General features: G+C 45.8%; 1 protein-coding gene and 1 long non-coding RNA gene across 10 annotated transcripts in view; one reads left to right on the top strand and one right to left on the bottom strand.

Annotated features, from left to right (window-relative positions):
• Window positions 1–631: 631 nt before the first annotated feature.
• LOC109321839 overlaps window positions 632–17,544 on the bottom strand; it is a 19,093-nt gene continuing 2,180 nt past the window's right edge. The window contains exons 2-3 of the long non-coding RNA XR_002104174.1: window positions 8,065–8,069; window positions 632–643 (exon numbers count right to left, since the gene is read on the bottom strand). This is a non-coding gene — a long non-coding RNA (uncharacterized LOC109321839). The remainder of the gene's footprint in view (window positions 644–8,064; window positions 8,070–17,544) is intronic.
• PCM1 (pericentriolar material 1) overlaps window positions 5,532–17,544 on the top strand; it is a 74,239-nt gene continuing 62,226 nt past the window's right edge. The window contains exons 1-6 of one of the 9 annotated variants that reach the window (XM_019552589.1): window positions 5,532–5,706; window positions 8,767–8,887; window positions 11,720–11,965; window positions 15,588–15,857; window positions 16,316–16,486; window positions 16,664–16,780. In XM_019552589.1, the coding sequence (XP_019408134.1) occupies window positions 8,792–8,887; window positions 11,720–11,965; window positions 15,588–15,857; window positions 16,316–16,486; window positions 16,664–16,780 (900 nt within the window). In that variant the 5' untranslated portion in view covers window positions 5,532–5,706; window positions 8,767–8,791. The remainder of the gene's footprint in view (window positions 5,707–8,766; window positions 8,888–11,719; window positions 11,966–15,587; window positions 15,858–16,315; window positions 16,487–16,663; window positions 16,781–17,544) is intronic. The other 8 variants (XM_019552590.1, XM_019552588.1, XM_019552593.1 and 5 more) reach the window with 8 other exon arrangements.

Genomic DNA, 17,544 nt, shown 5'->3' on the forward strand with positions numbered 1-17,544 from the left:
ATTACTAACCTCCATAATTTATAATTAACTACATAAATTTCTGTATTTTCTTAGCAATGTGAACACTGAAAAGCAATATTAATAAAATGTGCATAAATATTTAATTCCTATAGAGAAGAATTTTGGCACCAGGAAAAATAAAGGGAAACAGACAATAGCACTGTTTTTCGTTTGGTTTTTTTTTTCTCATAATGGAAAAATGTGATTGGTTAATTCAGAGGTGACCTACCTGCAGGACACGTGCCACAAGTGGCTGGAGCAGCCTTTGTGTGTGGCATGAGGCAGACTGAGGAGGGGACAGGCAACACAGTGCCAGATATAGAAGGAAGCAGAAAGTACAGTATCAGCTCATGGAAGGAGCACAGGGCAGGAAGCAGAAAGCTGAGCAGCTGGATACATTTGGAGATGGTGCACGGCCAATTTGTGGCACGTCTGCCAAAAAGTTTACCCCCCGTTGGTCTAATTGTTCTGATAAGATAGACCCAAGTATCAGTAGTATACACATCACAAAGAGCCAATGGTAAATTAAGATTTATGGGGCCCTGGGCAAGCAGAAAATTGGCGGCAGGCACCAGATAAGGGCAGGTTCCTTCTGTGCCTGCCAGGGGGCTGCAGCTGGGCCCACCCAGCCTCCTCAGCATGTCTGGGGTGAGCCAGGGGGATGCGAGTGCTGTTGAGGTGAAGGCGGCCCCAGCTTGGCCCCTCTGCCTGGCAGGTGTTACGCAGCTGGGGCTGCTGTCCCTCAGTCCCACAGGACAAGGGGGGCTGAGGCTAGCCTGGGTTGGGGACCATGGGCTCTGCACTGTCCCCAGCTGTCTGGACACCCCTCTGCTGGCCCTGGCAGGGTGGGGCTGTCCTGTCCCAGTGACACTGGTGCCAACAGCCGCCCACAGGGAGCAGGAGCAGGACTGCCTCTGGGGCCTCCTGGCAGCAGATGGCTCTGAGAAGCTGCCACCACCTGCAGGGAGCCCCAAGCTTGCCTCTAGCCCCTGGCCCTGGCCTGGCTGGAGGGGAGGAGGTGTGCGCTGCCTGCTTCGGATGCCCACAGCCAAGATGACTAACTGGGCTGTGCTGCCCCTGGTGCCCCAAGGGGCCCCCGACTGGCAGGGAACCCTGGGCCTGGGTGTTAATCTGTCCCTGAAAATATCTCTTTTACAACCTAGGATCACACCACTACCACTAAGATATCTCAATGCTTGAACAAAAGCAAGTCATGGAGGTAGAATAGCTGCTTGACCCCAAAATTTCATACGACTCAGGTAATGGTGATGAAAACATGAATGTGTTCTAAGAGTCTGGGGCCACAAGTCAGTCTCCTTTGGTTAAAGTTGTACATCAACAAATTAATTCAGGCTAGTCTAGAAATTCTCTTGGATTTTCCATTGGCACTAGGATCTAATATAGCAACATTTGCAAATAACACTTTTTATCACAGCTGGCAGGTTAAGCGACTCCATCCTATTCTGGTAGACAATCACCCTAGCCTCTGTTATTCATACCTACATTTGTTTCCATTTGGACTATAATGCAAAATATCTGTGCACCAAGCCTTCCATATCTAGCAAACTTCAGCTACTACAGAACATCTCTTGCCATCTCTTCAGAAATGGGTCATCTCAAGAATACATCAAATCCATGCCATGCTGTATACACTGGTTTCCCAAACAATAGCAATTCAAGTCAGACTATGGTCCTTATCTTAAAGGCACTCAGTGGTGTAAGTGTATACCTGAAAGACTGACTAAAGTCCAGGAATGAAGACAGTGGTTGACAACTTAACTTTTCTGGCCCTGTGAAACTCTCCACAGTAAGGGTAAGGAGACGAAATCTTTTAGGGTAGTGCTGCTCAGCTCTTTGGTTGTGAGGCCACATACCACTCATTTGGTCCAATCTGAGGGCTGGACTGGGCTCTGGAGCTGGCACTGCTTCCTCCCACCCTCTCCCCCAACAAGCAGGAATTTGATTCTGAGGGACCAGTACTACTCTGTTCCCAATGAGATTGGTTCCTGGAGGCCTGAAGCCACCCATGGAATGCCAGAATTGGGTCCTGGGGACATAGCACTGTCCTTCCCATTCACTGCATGCCTGGCACCACTTCCTCCCACCACCCACATGCCAGGATTGGATCCTGAGGGCCCTATACCACTCTCTTTTGCCCCCTGTATACCAGGATTGGTTCCTGAGGGCCCAAAGCCACCTTCTCTGTGCTAGAATTGTATCCTAGGGCCCTGATACCACCCTGTCCTGCTGGGATTGGGTCCAAGGCCTGGTGCAACCCCCTCCTGGCTGTGCATGCTAGGGTTGGGTACCATATCCAACATGCAGGGCCCGGGGGCCCCATGGGTGCAGAGATTTGGCATCAGGAGAATGGTGCCATCATCCCTGACACCAAATTTCTGAATGTATGAGGAGTCCTGAAAGCTCACTGACACAGTGCCATGGGCTGGATCTGGCCTATGGGCCAGCTGTTGAGCACTTCTGCAATAGGGGATTGGTCTGAGACTGGAATGAACTGCTGCAGGAACAAAGGATCATCATAAACCTTAGTATGTTGTATTCCAAATGCAGGATACATTTCTTTGACCCTGCCATCTCTAACATAACCATAGAACAACATACATATTAAGATCAAGGAGACTAAAACTCCACCAAAGCAATGTATTCTACTACACTTGCCATATTTTCTCACCTCTAAATATAACACATACCTTAGTCTTGGAAGGCCCCAAGAAGGGGAAAAAAATCTTACCTTGGAGTACAAGAAGTTTGGGGGCTGATGGTTGGGGCTGCATGCTGGCATGGAGCTGTGTGGCAGGACTCAAGCTGCCAAGCTAGTACTGGAGCTGTAAGCTGAGTCTGACCTTGCACACTGACTCCAGGGTTGCACACCAAGTCTGGGATCATGCGCTAGCTCTGGAGCCACATGTTGCATCTGGGGTTGCGTGCTATGTCAAACCCAATACACCACATCTGGCCATATATCAACCCCATGTGCTGTCTCAATTCAGGATGCAATTGGGGAGGAGTGGGGGCTGCCCAAGGGTCCAGAAATTTGGTATGTGGGAGGGAAGCAGGAGAGAGGAAGATGACAGAGCCATGGTACCATTCCATACCCTCCCCACCTCAATTTCCAGACCCTTTGCTCTCATATAACATGAACCCCAATTTACCCCAGCTGATTTTAGGAGGAAAGGTGAGGGTTATATGCAAGAAAACATGGTACTTCTCTCTGCTTGGGAAAAGCCAAAAATACAAAAAAGATGTCAGTCACCCTGCTTAATGCAGTAATTGTTAGAACTCAGATGGTATAGCAGTGATTCTGAACCAGGGTGCATGCCTTGAGATCTTTCAAGGGTGCTGCAGGGTGCATGCAATGTTTCCACTGTTAGGTGTGCAAGCATCACTCACAAAATAAACCCAAAATTTTCAAATGGGATTCCACAGAATTAAAAAAATGTGATTTGTTGTGATCTTTTTGAGTTCTTTGCAACAGAAGAATTGCTCTATTATTTTTCTTTGCTCAAAAAATTAATGAAAACTGAGAAGTGGAATTTTCTGAGGGGTGCCTTGAGTCTAAAAATGTTGGGAATACTATACTATACCACTTACCATGAGCCTTACCTTAGTACAACAGAACAGAACAGGTTCTCAAGGTAGAATTGTAGGGGTAGGTTATATACTCCTTCCCTGAGGCTGAACACATGCGATCAAAGATTAAGTTGTCACAGGCATATTTCTTCACTTCATAACTGTAGACAGAGTTTGTGGAGGGGTTGGCCAAGTTTGTGGATTTAGAGGTTGAAGTAGTGCTAGTTAAGAATTTCAGATGAAATAGACTTTCACTGGAAAGTGCTGATTCATCAAAAAATCAAATATTTTGCAGAAACATATACATTTTGGATATATTTTGAACAAACCAAAGGTAGCCTAGCTTCCTGCCAGTTCACCTGCTGGACTCTACAGGACCCTGGGCTTCCAGAGTTTGGCTCCATGATAGATCCATGATACAGACTTTCCTGGTGCTGGGACCTCAAGGCTCCCAAACTCCAGGTCATGCAGCTAGAAATTTGGAAATGTTGGGAGTCACAGATGTGTTACAAGCTCTAGATACTAGTTCTAAGAGACCCTTTGACTATTTTGAATGAAAAACATTCTGGATGTTACCTTCCTTTGGAAAGTCTAAAGCTGTTCTCTATTCTGAAATTGAAGCCTGCCATTCCTGAATGAACGAAAATTCTGATTTTTGAAGTCGCCACTTGCCACCCCCACCCCTTGCAGCTGACACCACTGGCAGCATCTGCAGGCAGTCAGTGATCGCTGCTGGCCTCCACTAGCATCTGTTGGTGGTTGCAGACCCCTGATTGGCACTCAACATCCCTTCCCTCTGCTGCTAACAGCACCGGAGGCATCTGTGGGAGCTCCCCGCTTACCGCTGCTATGCTCTTGTCGCTGCTGCTGTGCTCCCACCACTGCCAGCACTGTCATACCCCACAAGATGCCAAGGGCATGCATTGTTCATGCTTTCACATTATTAAGAGAGCACCTGCTCATGAAAGCATGCATACCTGATTTAATTAACCTACTTCTCTCAAAAGCCTGGAGAGAGATCACCAATGATACCTCTGGAAAATCCTGCACATCAAATGAGAAGACTACTGTACATCCTTGCTGAAGTCAGTGTTACTGGCATTGAGCTGGTGAATCTGAAGCACAAACTTGGCTGGACCAGATGTGCTGTGTAGATGCTGGACTCTCAGCTCCCAAAACGAGTGCTTTACTCCCCCCGTGATGGCCAGAGGAAACCCTACAAGGACACCGCTGAAGGCTTACCTCAAGAAAAATGACACTGAAATCAAGCACTGGAAGGAGCTGGTTAACAACCGACTCCAATGGACCTGTAACCTCAACCTAGTGGCAGCAGCAGCCTGCTTTGAGGTAAAGCATCTTGCCCTTGAAGCAGAGAAAAGAGCACAGGCGACAGAAAAGGAGAGGAATTGCGGCCTACTCTGCCCTGCAGAATGTCGTGCAACTTCTGTGGAGGGGTCCATGGCTCATGGCTGATCTGTGACCCGTGGAAGAGATCATCCTCGAGCGGGGCAGCAGAGGACGAGTCTATAATCTGCTCCTCCAGCCTGCTCTCTGCCTGACTCCGCAGCAGCAGGAACATTACCTCTCCTTGCTGCTGGGGCTTCCTGCCCAGGGGACTCCCCGCCCTGCCCCACCCCAGCAGTGTCTGCACTCTGCACCTGTCTCACACTATGCAGGCCGCAGGCCTCCAACGCTTCACAGCCCTCGGGCCACCTGCGACAAAGCGCCAAGCCCCAGGGCAATGCCACCAAAAGGGACTGCAACTCCCAGCATGCTGTGCGGCATCGCGCAAGGCATACCGGGACGTAGCGTCTTACCTCCGGCACCCCTTTGAACCAATGGGGGCGCTGGATACAGACTGCAGTGGTTTCCCGCCGCGCCGAATAGCCCCATAGAGGGTCACGTGGGGGGGGGGGGCGCGGAAGAGACTCCCTCAGGCGCAGGTTACTAAGTAACGTGCTGTACCCGCCTTTCCCCCCGGCGGAGCAGTTGCGGCGGTCAATATGGCGGCCGTTAGGACTGGTGCGTGAGGGGCCCGTGCAACGCCGGCCCCTCCTTTCCTGCCCGCGGCGCGGCCTGGCCCGACCCCTGGGCGCGAGCGCCGGACCCGCCGCGCAGGTAACGGCCACACCTCCTGTCTCGGTCCGGCCGGGTGGGCGGGGCCCCCGGGCGGGTGTTGATTGTCCCTCTCCAAGGCGACGCCGTTTGGCGCTGGGCCCGCCCGCCACAGCGCGCGCCTCGGCCCGGCCGCACCCGTCGCTCGCCCCCCGCTGCCATTGTCTGCGCGGCGCCAGCAGCAGCAGGGACGGGGGCGACCGGAGGCCGGCTCTGGCTGGGCCCGGGGAGGTGAGCGGGGACCTGCCTGACGGCCTGCGGGGCTTGTGGCCTTAGACACGGCCCTTTGCTTTGGGCGTCGCGCCCGCGGGTGTTCTCGGAGGGGCTGCGAGGGGGACGCGGCTGCTCTCAGCTGGCCTCTGCTTTGCGGGCGGGCAAGGCTGTGCGGCGCCTGCACGGCGGCCACCCTCGATTTTGCTCTGCACGTGCCGCAGGGTGGGCAGCAGGGAAGGTGTCCGGGCTGCGCTGTCCTGCCAAGGATTGGGCCACTTGTGGCTCTCCCACTGTTTGCCCCTGGCACCCCGACTAGCATCTTACAAGTTGAGCATGTTTTTGACGTTGCCAAACCTACAGGCCTGCAAAGCTTGCCTGCAGCAGAGGGAGGGGGAACATTTTAAAACGTTAGGAGAGTGTGACCCCTAAGAAACAAAAAACAAACCACTTGAAGGCAGATTTGAAGCTCTCTAGGACAACTTAAATGGACTTCTGAACTTCTGCTTTGGAAGTCATGTTAAGCCCCTTTTAAATCTTTTGGGACTTTGCTGCCATTCCAGGGTAGGACGTGTTAGATTTGATATGTGTGTGCATGCATGGGGGAGAGTCCTGTGAAATTCAAAGGCGTCTCAGAGTCTTAACGTTTTAGCTGAGCGTCTTTGTAAAATATTTGGTGAGTTTTTATCTAGTGGCAGAAGTTCACTGGACTTGGATCTGGTACACATTTTGGCCTTTCTCACTGCAGTTTGTGCAGTCACCAGTTTTGGTATTGCTTAAACTGGTGTAAGTACAAAATTTTCTGTAACCGATGAACTAGGAGACTGCATGGCAAAATCAAGTATTGGCTTTCTGAGAGGATTTGATATTAAAAGCAAGTGGATGTTGCCATCCTGCAAATGTGAGTTCTCAGAAAGGATCATTCTTAAATTCAGAAGTTATCTTTTCTGTGCGTGATGTTCTTTTCGATAAGACAGGTACTATACCAACTAGACATAAACGGCATCAGATGCACTGGTGAAATAAGCTGAAAGTTTTTGGAATGGCTTGCTTCTCAGTTCTAGTAAGGCTAGGTTATTATGACTAGAGCACATACCAGTTTTCAGACAGAGGTTTCTTTGTGATCTCATTAGCATTCACTGTTTATTTATGTTCAGATCACAGAAAAATACTGAACATTAACTAACCTGCAAAACCTCATGCTGTTAGTGATACTGTGGTGACAGCATAAAAGGGAGTGTTTGAGGACAGCAAAGCTTTCTCTCTGCTGAAAATAGCAGATAAGAAGAAAAGGAAGAAGAAAAGCTTAATTAGAAGAGTAAGAAACAAATGTTATGAATTTTCCTTGCATTGAACTGTATTTAATTATCTACTACAGGGTTCCCGCTGCTGCGCATGCTCCTTGGAGGGCAATGGTGGGGGGCTGCCCCTGGATCTGTGCCTGGAGTGAGGGTGGGCTGGGCCTGGGGTGGTACCAGGCTTTTCCTACTGTGGGGCTGGGCTGGGTTGCACTTGGGGTGGGTGCGGTGGCACTGGGTGGGGGGGCTATGGTGAATTTTGGGCTGGCTTCTGACCTATACTGAAGAAAAAATGTTATGTATACATAAAGAACCTTTGTATACGTGGAACTGGACTGACAAGTAAGGGTTGTTGTAACTACTTGGGAATGTGGTAGATGCTTTACTTTATCCAAAATAGTTAGGCACAATGTATTTGAGAACATTCTAACAGTATAACTCTCTTAGCATCAGTCCCAGCTGGATTCAAAAAGGCCACTTTGGTATTTAAATTATACAAGTTAGTAATATATGCATCTGGACTGTGCCATCTTAGAAAATTTGAAAGGAAGTATTTGGGGTGGGAATGGAATTCTGACTATCAGTGTTCTTTCTCTTTTATTTTGGTCTCCAAGTTGAGCTACCAGATGCTGGAATGGTATGGGGAGCATATACAATAATATGTTAATATACTATCTGCATAACTGTATTTTATCTTTATAGGTGAGGAAGTGGTTTGTTGCTGGTTTGTTGGGCTAATAAGTATTTGGACCATGAGCCTAATTTTCTGTTGTAGTATGATAGTTTATACTGGGGTAGGTAACCCCTAGCATGGGTACCACAGCATGGCACAGAAAGGAATGTTGCTTGGCACGTGTGCTGTGGAGCAGATGGTAAGGAAGGGGTCAGGCTACACTGCCATAACAAGGATCAGGCCCCTCATGGCTCTCCTGCAGTCTGCCTCTGGCACGTCAGCAGTCTTACAAGTTGAGATTGTGGGTGATTATGGCACTTTGCCCAAAATATTGGTGACCCCTGGTGTATACTGTGGTTTAGACCAGGTTTGGTAACTGGTGACCTGTGGGTTGAATCTTGCGTGCAGATGTGGGCCTTAGACCTGATTCCATGATGGGGGGGAAGTGCCAGTTCCAAACATTCTCTCTGTGCTGACGCAGGGAAAACTTGTCTTGTTTCAGCTACTTCATGCTAGCATTTAACGGGTTAAGAACCTTTCTAGTCCACTGTTCAGATATCATAACTTGAAAGGGGCATCCAAACAGTGGACTAGAAAGAGTTTTTCTTTGAAATATGCCCCTTCCAAGTTTTGACGTTTTTCCTCTTTAATTTTTTTTTTTAGCTAAAATCATCTTGGTTATAAAATGTTTTTGATAATAGCTCTTTTCTCTAAATTTCTGAGGATCTGTACATTTAAGATGTTTCTGCTTTATTGATTTTTGTGGTGCGGTGTTGAATTCAGTTTGGGCTCCTTTTTTAAAGGAAGGATAGTTAATGTTTAGTGCATATGGGAAATATGCTACATTATGCTAGGTTAATTATTTATCATTTTTTGTTGTAGAAGTATTTATTGTTGATTATACATCATGGCAACGGGAGGTGGTCCCTTTGAAGAAGGCATGAATGAGCGGGACTTGCCTAGCTGGAGCAATGAGAGCCTTGATGACCGGCTGAACAATACGGTATAATCTTAATCTTTTCAGTTACCACGTTATACAGTAGGTCAGGAGCAGGCAAAATATGGCCTGCAGGCCAAATCTGCCCCGCCGAGATATTCCATCCCACCCACAGGGCCCCTCCATAAACCGTCTGTAGGCCTTGGCCCTTGCTGCCCCTCTGCAAGCCTGCACATCCCTTCAGAAGTGTGTATGTATATGATTTTTTTTCTCGTTTCAAGATGGCAGCACTCTCTCTCCCAAAAGGAGTACTTCTGGGACAAGGGCAAGGACTTCTGGTGGCAAAGGTCAGGGATTAGGGGGGTGGGACTTCTGGTCCAAGATGGCAACCAGGAGGCAGGGCCCCCATCAAGGGGTGAGGCTACCCTTGTGGCCCTTGACAGCTCACCGAAACTCATGAAGCGGCCCTCCAGATGAAATAATTGCCTGTCCCTGCAGTAGGTGATATGTGAATACAAGAAATGCAGTGCTAGGTCAGACCACTGGTTTATCACTGTCACGAGAGCAAATGCTAGGGGAGGAATACTTGTGCAGGCTTTACAGGTTTATAGAAAAGTAGGACTGGAAGGGACCTCATGAGGTTATCTAGTCCATCCTTTCCACTCAAGGTGAGATCATCCCTGTCTAAACCATCACAGTCAAGAGTCTGTCTGACCTGCTCCTGAAAATGTTCAAGGGATGGAGATTCCACAACTTCTCTAGGTAACCTCTTCCAGTGCTTGAACATCTTTATAGACAGAAAGTTCCTCCAGGTCTCCAACCTAAATTTTCTCTGCTCTGATTTGTGACCATTGCTCCTAGTCCTGTCACCTGTAACCACAGAGAAAAGGCATCCTCTTTGTAATTGCACTTTAGGTATTTGGAGATTGTTAAAAACCCTTATTCAGTTTTCTCTTCTCCAAAATAAATAGCCTGAGCTCTTTCAGCTTTTCCTCATGAGTCCTGCTTCCCAGACTTCTGTTTGTTTTTGTCACTGTCTGTTGGACTCTTTCCACTCTGCCCATGTCTTTTTTGATGTGTGGGGCCCAAAACTGGATCCAGTACTCCAGATAAGGCCCAACAGCACAGAATAGAGCAGAAGAATTACTTCTGTTGTATTTGTGGATAACATTCCTGTTAACAATACAGTCCATATGCGGTTGGCTGTCTTTGGAACCAGGAATACACTGTGGGCTCAGATTCTGCTTATGGTCAGTCCACTGTAACCTCCAAGTCCTTCTTGGGAGTACTGCAGCCTTTCCAGTCATTCTATACTTGGTATTTGTATATGCAGTTATTCCATCCCAAGTGCAGGACTTCACACTTGTCCTTGTTGCACTTCATCTGATTGATTTTTTTTGGACCATTTCTCAAGTTTATCCAGGTCATTCTGGATCTTTGCCCTACTATCCAAAGTATCTGCAACTCCACTGAACTTGGTATTATCTGCAAATTTGCTAAGTGTGTACTTGGACCCAGGATGGACTCCTGGGGAATGCTTGATACCTTCTCCCAATTGGATTTTAAGCCATTTATGATTACTTTTTGAGGCACAGTGATCCAACTGGTTTTGTACCCGCCTGACATACTTTCATATAGTTCGGTGATTCTCAGCCTTGTTAGAATCAAGGCTTCCTTTGGAAAACGTTAGTTTTTGTGTTTCACTCATTTTTTGAGTATGAAAAATAATGGAGACATTTTTCTGTTGCAGAGAACTTGGAAAGACCACAAGTTAGAATGCTCTTAACAGAATGGGTTTCTATTTGAAATCTTTGGGTCTATCTTGTGAATCCTTTTTGAACACTTAACAGTGCTAACATTGTGTGGTATCCTACAGCACCCTTGAAAGGATCTCATGGTAGTATGGTTGAAAATCACTGGTATAGTCTGTGTATTGCCTTAGCTTTTATATGAGAAATGTCATGGGAGACAATGTCAAAAGTCTTACTAAAGTCAAGGTACATTATATCCACTTCCTCCCCCCATCTACAGAACCTGTCAGCTTATCGTAGAAGGAAATCAGGTGGTTAAACATGACTTGATCTTGGCAGAATCCATGCTGGCTGCTCCAGATAACCTTGTACTCTTCAAGATACTTAGCCAAATTCATTTGTTTCCTACCCTTCTTTCCTTGCATTTTTTAGCACTTGGGGCCTAGATGCTCCTAATTCAGGGGTTACATCCCTGCTGCCATGTAATATCCACTGATGTACCTACCCTGTATGAATTTGTCTAATCTTCTGAATCTGATTAAGTTGTTACCTTGTACAACATCTTGTGGCAGTGAATTACACAAGATACTAGCGTACTGTATCAAGAAACTTTTCTCTTGGTTTTAAACCTGCTTCCTGATTAATTTTCTTTTATGTTCTCAGGTTCTAATATTGTTTATCCAGCTGAAACCAACGTAAATCAACAAGTGCAAATTTATAATAAAAAGAGAAGACAGATTGCTTCATTGCTTATCATTGATCACAAAATGTTCTGTCAAAGCTGAATTGCTTATCTAAAAAAATGTACATTATTAAGTTGAGGGGAAAAGGTTTAGAATACTTGACTGAACGTTGCCATTAAAGCTAAGGCTTATAATTTGTGAGTACCCACAGAGAAAAAGTCAGTTGTAACTTTGTTTCCATTTAGCGAAGTATTTCTGAACACAAATTAAGAACTGCTGTCAGGTTTTGTTGTTGTTTTTCTCCTCACAAAAAAACATTTCTAACATGATTTTACATGTAAGCAGTCATAGAGAACATTCTGAGGTTTTCCCCGCCCCCTTTTTAAATAAAGTATAGACAAAGTTTCTTTAAAGTAATACTACTTTCCCCCTAGTAAAGCTAACAGAATGTTTTTTTCCTAAAGGACTGGGGAAGTCAACAGAAGAAAGCAAATAGGTCTTCAGAGAAAAACAAGAAAAAAATTGGTGGGGAAGGTGAAACAAGACTTACTAATGACATATCTCCAGAGTCTTCACCAGAAATGGGACGACGAAAGATGAGGACTCCTCATAGTTTTCCTCACACCAGATATATGACCCAGATGTCTGTCCCAGAGCAGGCTGAATTAGAAAAGCTTAAACAAAGAATAAACTTCAGTGATTTGGATCAGGTTCGTAGAAATACTTAAAGTTAAATGTATAGAAACTGGAGAAATCTGTCATCTTTTGATAATCGGATCAGGGGTATTTGGCCAGTTGACTTTATCCTAGTTAAGGATTACCTGGAGGGCTTAGATGTATGGGCCCGGATGACCTTCATCTGCAGGTGCTGAGGGAATTGGCTGGTGTCATTGCAGAGCCATTGGCACGGCTGTTTGAGGACTCCTGGTGCTTGGGCCAAGTCCCTGAGGACTGGAAAAGGGCCAGTGTAGTCCCTATTTTCAAGAAGGGGAGGAAGGAAGAGCCTGGCAACTACAGACCAGTCAGCCTCGCTTCTATCCTGTGGAAGGTCTTTGAAAAAATTATCAAGGGCCACATTTGTGAGAGCCCTGCAGGGGAAGTGATGTTGAGGGGTAGCCAGCACAGGTTTGTGCCAGGCCGATCCTTCCTGACCAACCTGGTCTCTTTCTGTGACCAGGTAACAAAGAGCTTAGATGTGAAGGAGGAAGTCGATGTCATCTTCTTGGACTTCCAGAAGGCCCTTGACACAGTGTCCCACTCAGTTCTGGTGGGCAGGCTGAGGGACTGCAGCATTGATGAATGCACAGTCACATGGGTGGCAAACTGGATCCAGGGGCGCACCCAGAGGGTGTTGGTGGACGGGTCGATGTCGACCTGGGAGGGTGTGGGCAGCGGAGTCCCCCAGGGCTCGGTCCTTGGGCCAGTGCTGTTCAACATCTTCATTAGTGACCTGGACGAGGGTGTGGAGAGAACCCTGTTCAAGTTTGCTGATGACACCAAGCTGTGGGGTAAAGTGAATACACCAGCAGGCAGGGACCGCATCCAGGCAGACCTGGATAGGTTAGAAAAGTGGGCGGACCTGAACAGGATGCAGTTCAACAAGGACAAGTGCAGAGTGCTGCACCTGGGGAGAGGGAACCAGCGTTATGGTTATAGGTTAGGGGCTGACCCTCTCGGCAGCACAGAGGCAGAGAGGGATTTTGGAGTCATGATTAACTCCAGGATGAATGTGAGTCTTCAATGCGATGAAGCAGTAGGCAGAGCCAACCGCACCTTGTCATGCATCAACAGGGGCATCACTAACAAGTCCAGAGAGGTCTTGATTCCCCTCTGTGCGGCGCTGGTCAGGCCACAGCTGGAGTACTGTGTCCAGTTCTGGGTGCCGCACTTCAAGAGAGATGTGGAGAGGGTCCAGAGGAGGGCCACTCGTATGGTTGAGGGCCTCCATGGCCAGCCCTATGAGGAGAGGCTGAATCTCTTCAGTCTCCGCAATAGGAGACTGAGGGGGGAATCTTGTGGCTGCCTACAACTTTATCAGGGGCCAGCAGCAGGGACTTGGGGAAAGTCTGTTCACCAGGGCCCCCCTTGGAGTCACCAGGAACAATGGCCACAAGCTGAGGGAGGTTAGGTTTAGGTTAGATATTAGGAAGAACTACTTCACTGTAAGGGTGGCCAGAGCCTGAAATAGGCTTCCCAGAGAGGTGGTGCTCTCACCTTCCCTGGAAATCTTCAAGAGGAGACTGGATAGGCACCTGGCTGGGGTCTTATGACCCCTCCCACCCCCAGCTCTCCTTCCTGCCCATGACAAGGGGTTGGACTTGATGATCTGTCTAGGTCCCTTCCAACTCACTGATTCTATGATCTGGCTTGTGGATGGTGGGTCCAGCCTCTGCTGGCACTGCAGGGGATGCTGGGCATTGGCAACACCACTCACCCCTGCTCCTGTCCTGTCCACCCAAATGTGCACTGGGGTCAGGTTTTTGGGGGTAAGGGAGTCTGTAGGTAGATGTAGACTGTAGATGGGCACAGCTTGTATGGCCTGGTTGGGTAGCTGGAGTAGACTGGAGGGGGCTGGTAGGCTTTCAGTGTGGGGGCAAGTGGACAGGATGGGGTGGGGTGCAGGTGGGTCTTGAGGGGACGTGTCAGGGTGCAGGCTGAGTTGAGAGCTTCTTTGTGATATTGGGGTGGTTGGTTAGGGTAGTGGCACAGTTCTGCTGAGTGTAAGGGCATACTCCCTTGGCTGAGTGTTCTGCTGGCTAGTTTTGGTTGCCTTAGGGGAGAGCCTTTGTTTTGAGCTATTATACAATTGCCTCTATATACAGTACTCAAACCCCCCCCCTCCCCCCCCCCCATAAATCGGGACAAAAATTATTTTTTGAAATAAAATTAAAATATTTGTAGTAGATGTTTTGAGTTTTATCATATTATTTGCTTTTTATGTATAACTTGTTAAAATGATATTTTCACCATGAATTTTAATGGTGTGGCCCTCAACAGCTCACCAAAACTTGTCAAGTTGTTGCCCTCCAGCTGAAATAATAGCCCGTCTCTCTAGTGTAGACATTCAAAGTGTCCCTCTGAGGCTGCCCACTTCAAGCTTAAAGCAAAAACAACCAAAACCTACAACCTATCAGATTTTGAATTAAATATGTTTAGAAAGGTAGATATTTTCTGCCCATGGTATTCAGGTATTTTCAAGTTTGCGGCGGGGGGAGGGAATTGGTTTTTTGCTTGTTTGTTTAAGATGACCATTTTATGCCACTTTATACGACTAAGTTTTCTACATCAGGATTTTAGTGTTGTGATGTGACTGTGGGAGTGAATAGATACTAAATACATACATCTGTTTTCTTGAATATCTTTTCTGAAAATATAGCTCCCTGAATTTTAATGCAGTCTTTCTGGTGCCAGGAACCCCATAATTGAGTTCTGTAAGGTTTACTACTCTTCTGCTGAGTTCATGGGCAAAGTCTACGAATTTTTCTCTAGGAATACCGTGCCAAGTTGTACGTTGTCCAGCGAAGGAATGATAAGCAGCTTCAAGGATTTATAAATACATTCTCTAATAATTAACAGGAAGCTTTTGTCAGCAAGGTGTTGGGGGTAGAAATATAATTGACTGCAGGCAAAAGTTTGTTTGCAGTTAAGGTAAATCACAACCATGAGAGGGAAATTAAGGTAACCAGTTCTGATTCACTGTTGTCTTCCAGACTCTGAAGATAGAGTCCCTGTTGGTGCTGGTAGCTTTCTGAGGCAACACTAGTATGAAACTGGATGTTACTTGTTAACTTCACTGCTGCCTATGGAGTTTTGAATAGCATTAGTAAATATGCCAGTAATATCGCATTAGATGTGGGGACTGGGGAAGGGAAGAAAATTGCAACTACAGATGGGGAAAGATTTCAAAGAAGAGAAAAAAAGGAGGTTAGATAAGAAAGATGTAGGATGTAGAGGGATTCAGTATCAAATGCTGCCCCTTTCTTATGCACCAGCAAAGAAAGATGAACATAATATTTATTATGCAGAGAGATGGTGTCCAGAGCAAGGTCCAAGGCCAGAATCTTAGTAAAACATTTTAAAAACTTCATTCAAATGCTGGAGGGTGCTGAACTTCTTATCAAATCTTCTTGGTGTTTGTGGGGTCCCCGCCACAATTTATCAGTCATTATCCTCTAGGAATGGTCTTATGGCTAGAAAGTGAAAATGATTACAGCTTCCCATTCTAGACCTGCCCAGTAATGCTGCAAGAAAGTGTCACCCCACAAACACCAAGAAGAAATCTGAATAGTATTTTCAAGAAATGTTCATTTCCTTTGTCTTGTTTTTGTCTAGAGGAGCATTGGAAGTGATTCTCAAGGCAGAGCAACAGCTGCTAACAACAAACGCCAACTTAATGAAAACAGAAAGCCATTCAATTTCCTATCGCTGCAGATTAACACTAATAAAGGCAAAGATGCTGCTGCAGATTCTCAAAAAAAAGAAATTGGATCATCTCAATGTAAAGAGTCATTTGCATCTTCTCTGAGTAAAGACTTCTTGCAAAATTGTCAGATTGCTGCTCAAGAAGATGGAAGAGGAGAACCTGCTATGGATAGTAGTCAGGTATTATATATTGTCTAATCCTTTTACAAAATCTGCTATTATATTTTGTTCGTTACTCTTAATTTTTGTAAAAAAGGAAACAAGTTTCAGAAGATTTATTTTTTTAGATCTAATTTGTTGCAAGGATTTCTGATTGCATAATGCTAGAAATGCTACATACTAGTAAAAAAACCTCTTAAGTCTTTGTTCACTCTACACATTTTAATCATTTGTGAAAACAGTATAGATTTTCACGAATGATCCCACCATATTTGTTCTTTGTCAGACCTGAAATTTGTAACTTTGTGTGCATAGGGCATTCTGAAGTCTGCATCTTAAACCACTTACAGGAATATTTTAAGTACATTAACTCTTTTATTTGCCTATATTTAGTTTATTTTGCATTATCATATCGTTGTACATCACACCAATATTAAAACTAATGATAAAATGATTGCAATTACTGTGTGTTGTTGCAGATTGTGAGCAGACTGGTTCAAATTCGTGACTATATTGCTAAGGCCAGCTCCATGCGTGATGATCTTGTAGAGAAAAATGAAAGATCTGCTAATGTTGAACGCTTATCGCATCTTATAGATCATCTTAAAGACCAGGAGAAATCTTACCTGAAATTTTTGCAAAAGATGCTTGTAAGTTTGGTAACTTAAATATATATCTTGTAAGCTATTTTGAAAATCATAGGAGTTGACTGCTGAAAATTTGATAGTACCACTGGTGGAGTTCATTTCAAGATGTAGTACCGTCCTTAATTCACTTTTACTACCCCATTTATTTAGCTTTTGATTTATGCCACTGAAATATTTCAGGCTAGAGAAAATGAGGAGGAGGATGTTCGGACTATAGATTCAGCTGTGGGATCTGGTTCTGTAGCTGAGAGCACATCACTAAACATAGATGTGCAGTCTGAAGCTTCAGATACCACGGTAAGCTGTCTTTTAATAATTAAGGTGGTAGAAATGAAGACTTGTTTTGTTTCCTGATTTCATAACTGATAATACAAAGTTTTGGTTTAAGGAGATCTAAACTATTGAACTCTTGTGTGTGTGTTTGTGTGTGTGTGTGTGTGTGTGTGTGAATAAAAATATATATTTATATATAAAATGTTCTTAAAAGCTTTTGTTGTAGCAATGCTTCTTGATCAGTCTGTAAACTTTTTTTTTTTTTACAGACTTTTTAACAATGGCTTTAATATGTACTGTAACAACAGGGTATCATGGTTTTGGTGCAGAAAAGCTTAGCTTTTTAAACTATTCTTAATTAATGGTGCATTTTTGCTAGTGGGAAAACTGCTGGACAGAGGGATGGAAACCAGTTTGGCCACATACAGACATTTGGCTTCTACTTGATTTGGTATTCTCTCAGTATGAAGCACAAGAGTGCAGGTTTTCAGACTTTTTCTCCTGGAGCAAAAATGGCTGCTCCAGGAAAAAAATAACCAGAGAACAATCAGGCATAAATTGGGGATAGTAAATGTCTATGCATCCTGTTCTGAGAGGAGCTGCAACACAGTCCTCCAGCATTTCGGGGTGCTTCGCTCATGTCCCTTCCCTCACCTTCCCCCGTCACCACCACAGGTCCCTCGTGAGACAGTTTGTTACTTGTGGGCTGGACTCTTCTGCTCCCACCAGGCAAGACACAGAAAACACCCCCTTCACAGTCCCCACATTGTGCTGCAGGGAGGCACTGG

This window comes from Crocodylus porosus, unplaced genomic scaffold (assembly GCF_001723895.1).
Source record: "Crocodylus porosus isolate Cpor-Errol unplaced genomic scaffold, CroPor_comp1, whole genome shotgun sequence".
In the NCBI taxonomy this organism is placed as follows: domain Eukaryota; kingdom Metazoa; phylum Chordata; order Crocodylia; family Crocodylidae; genus Crocodylus; species Crocodylus porosus.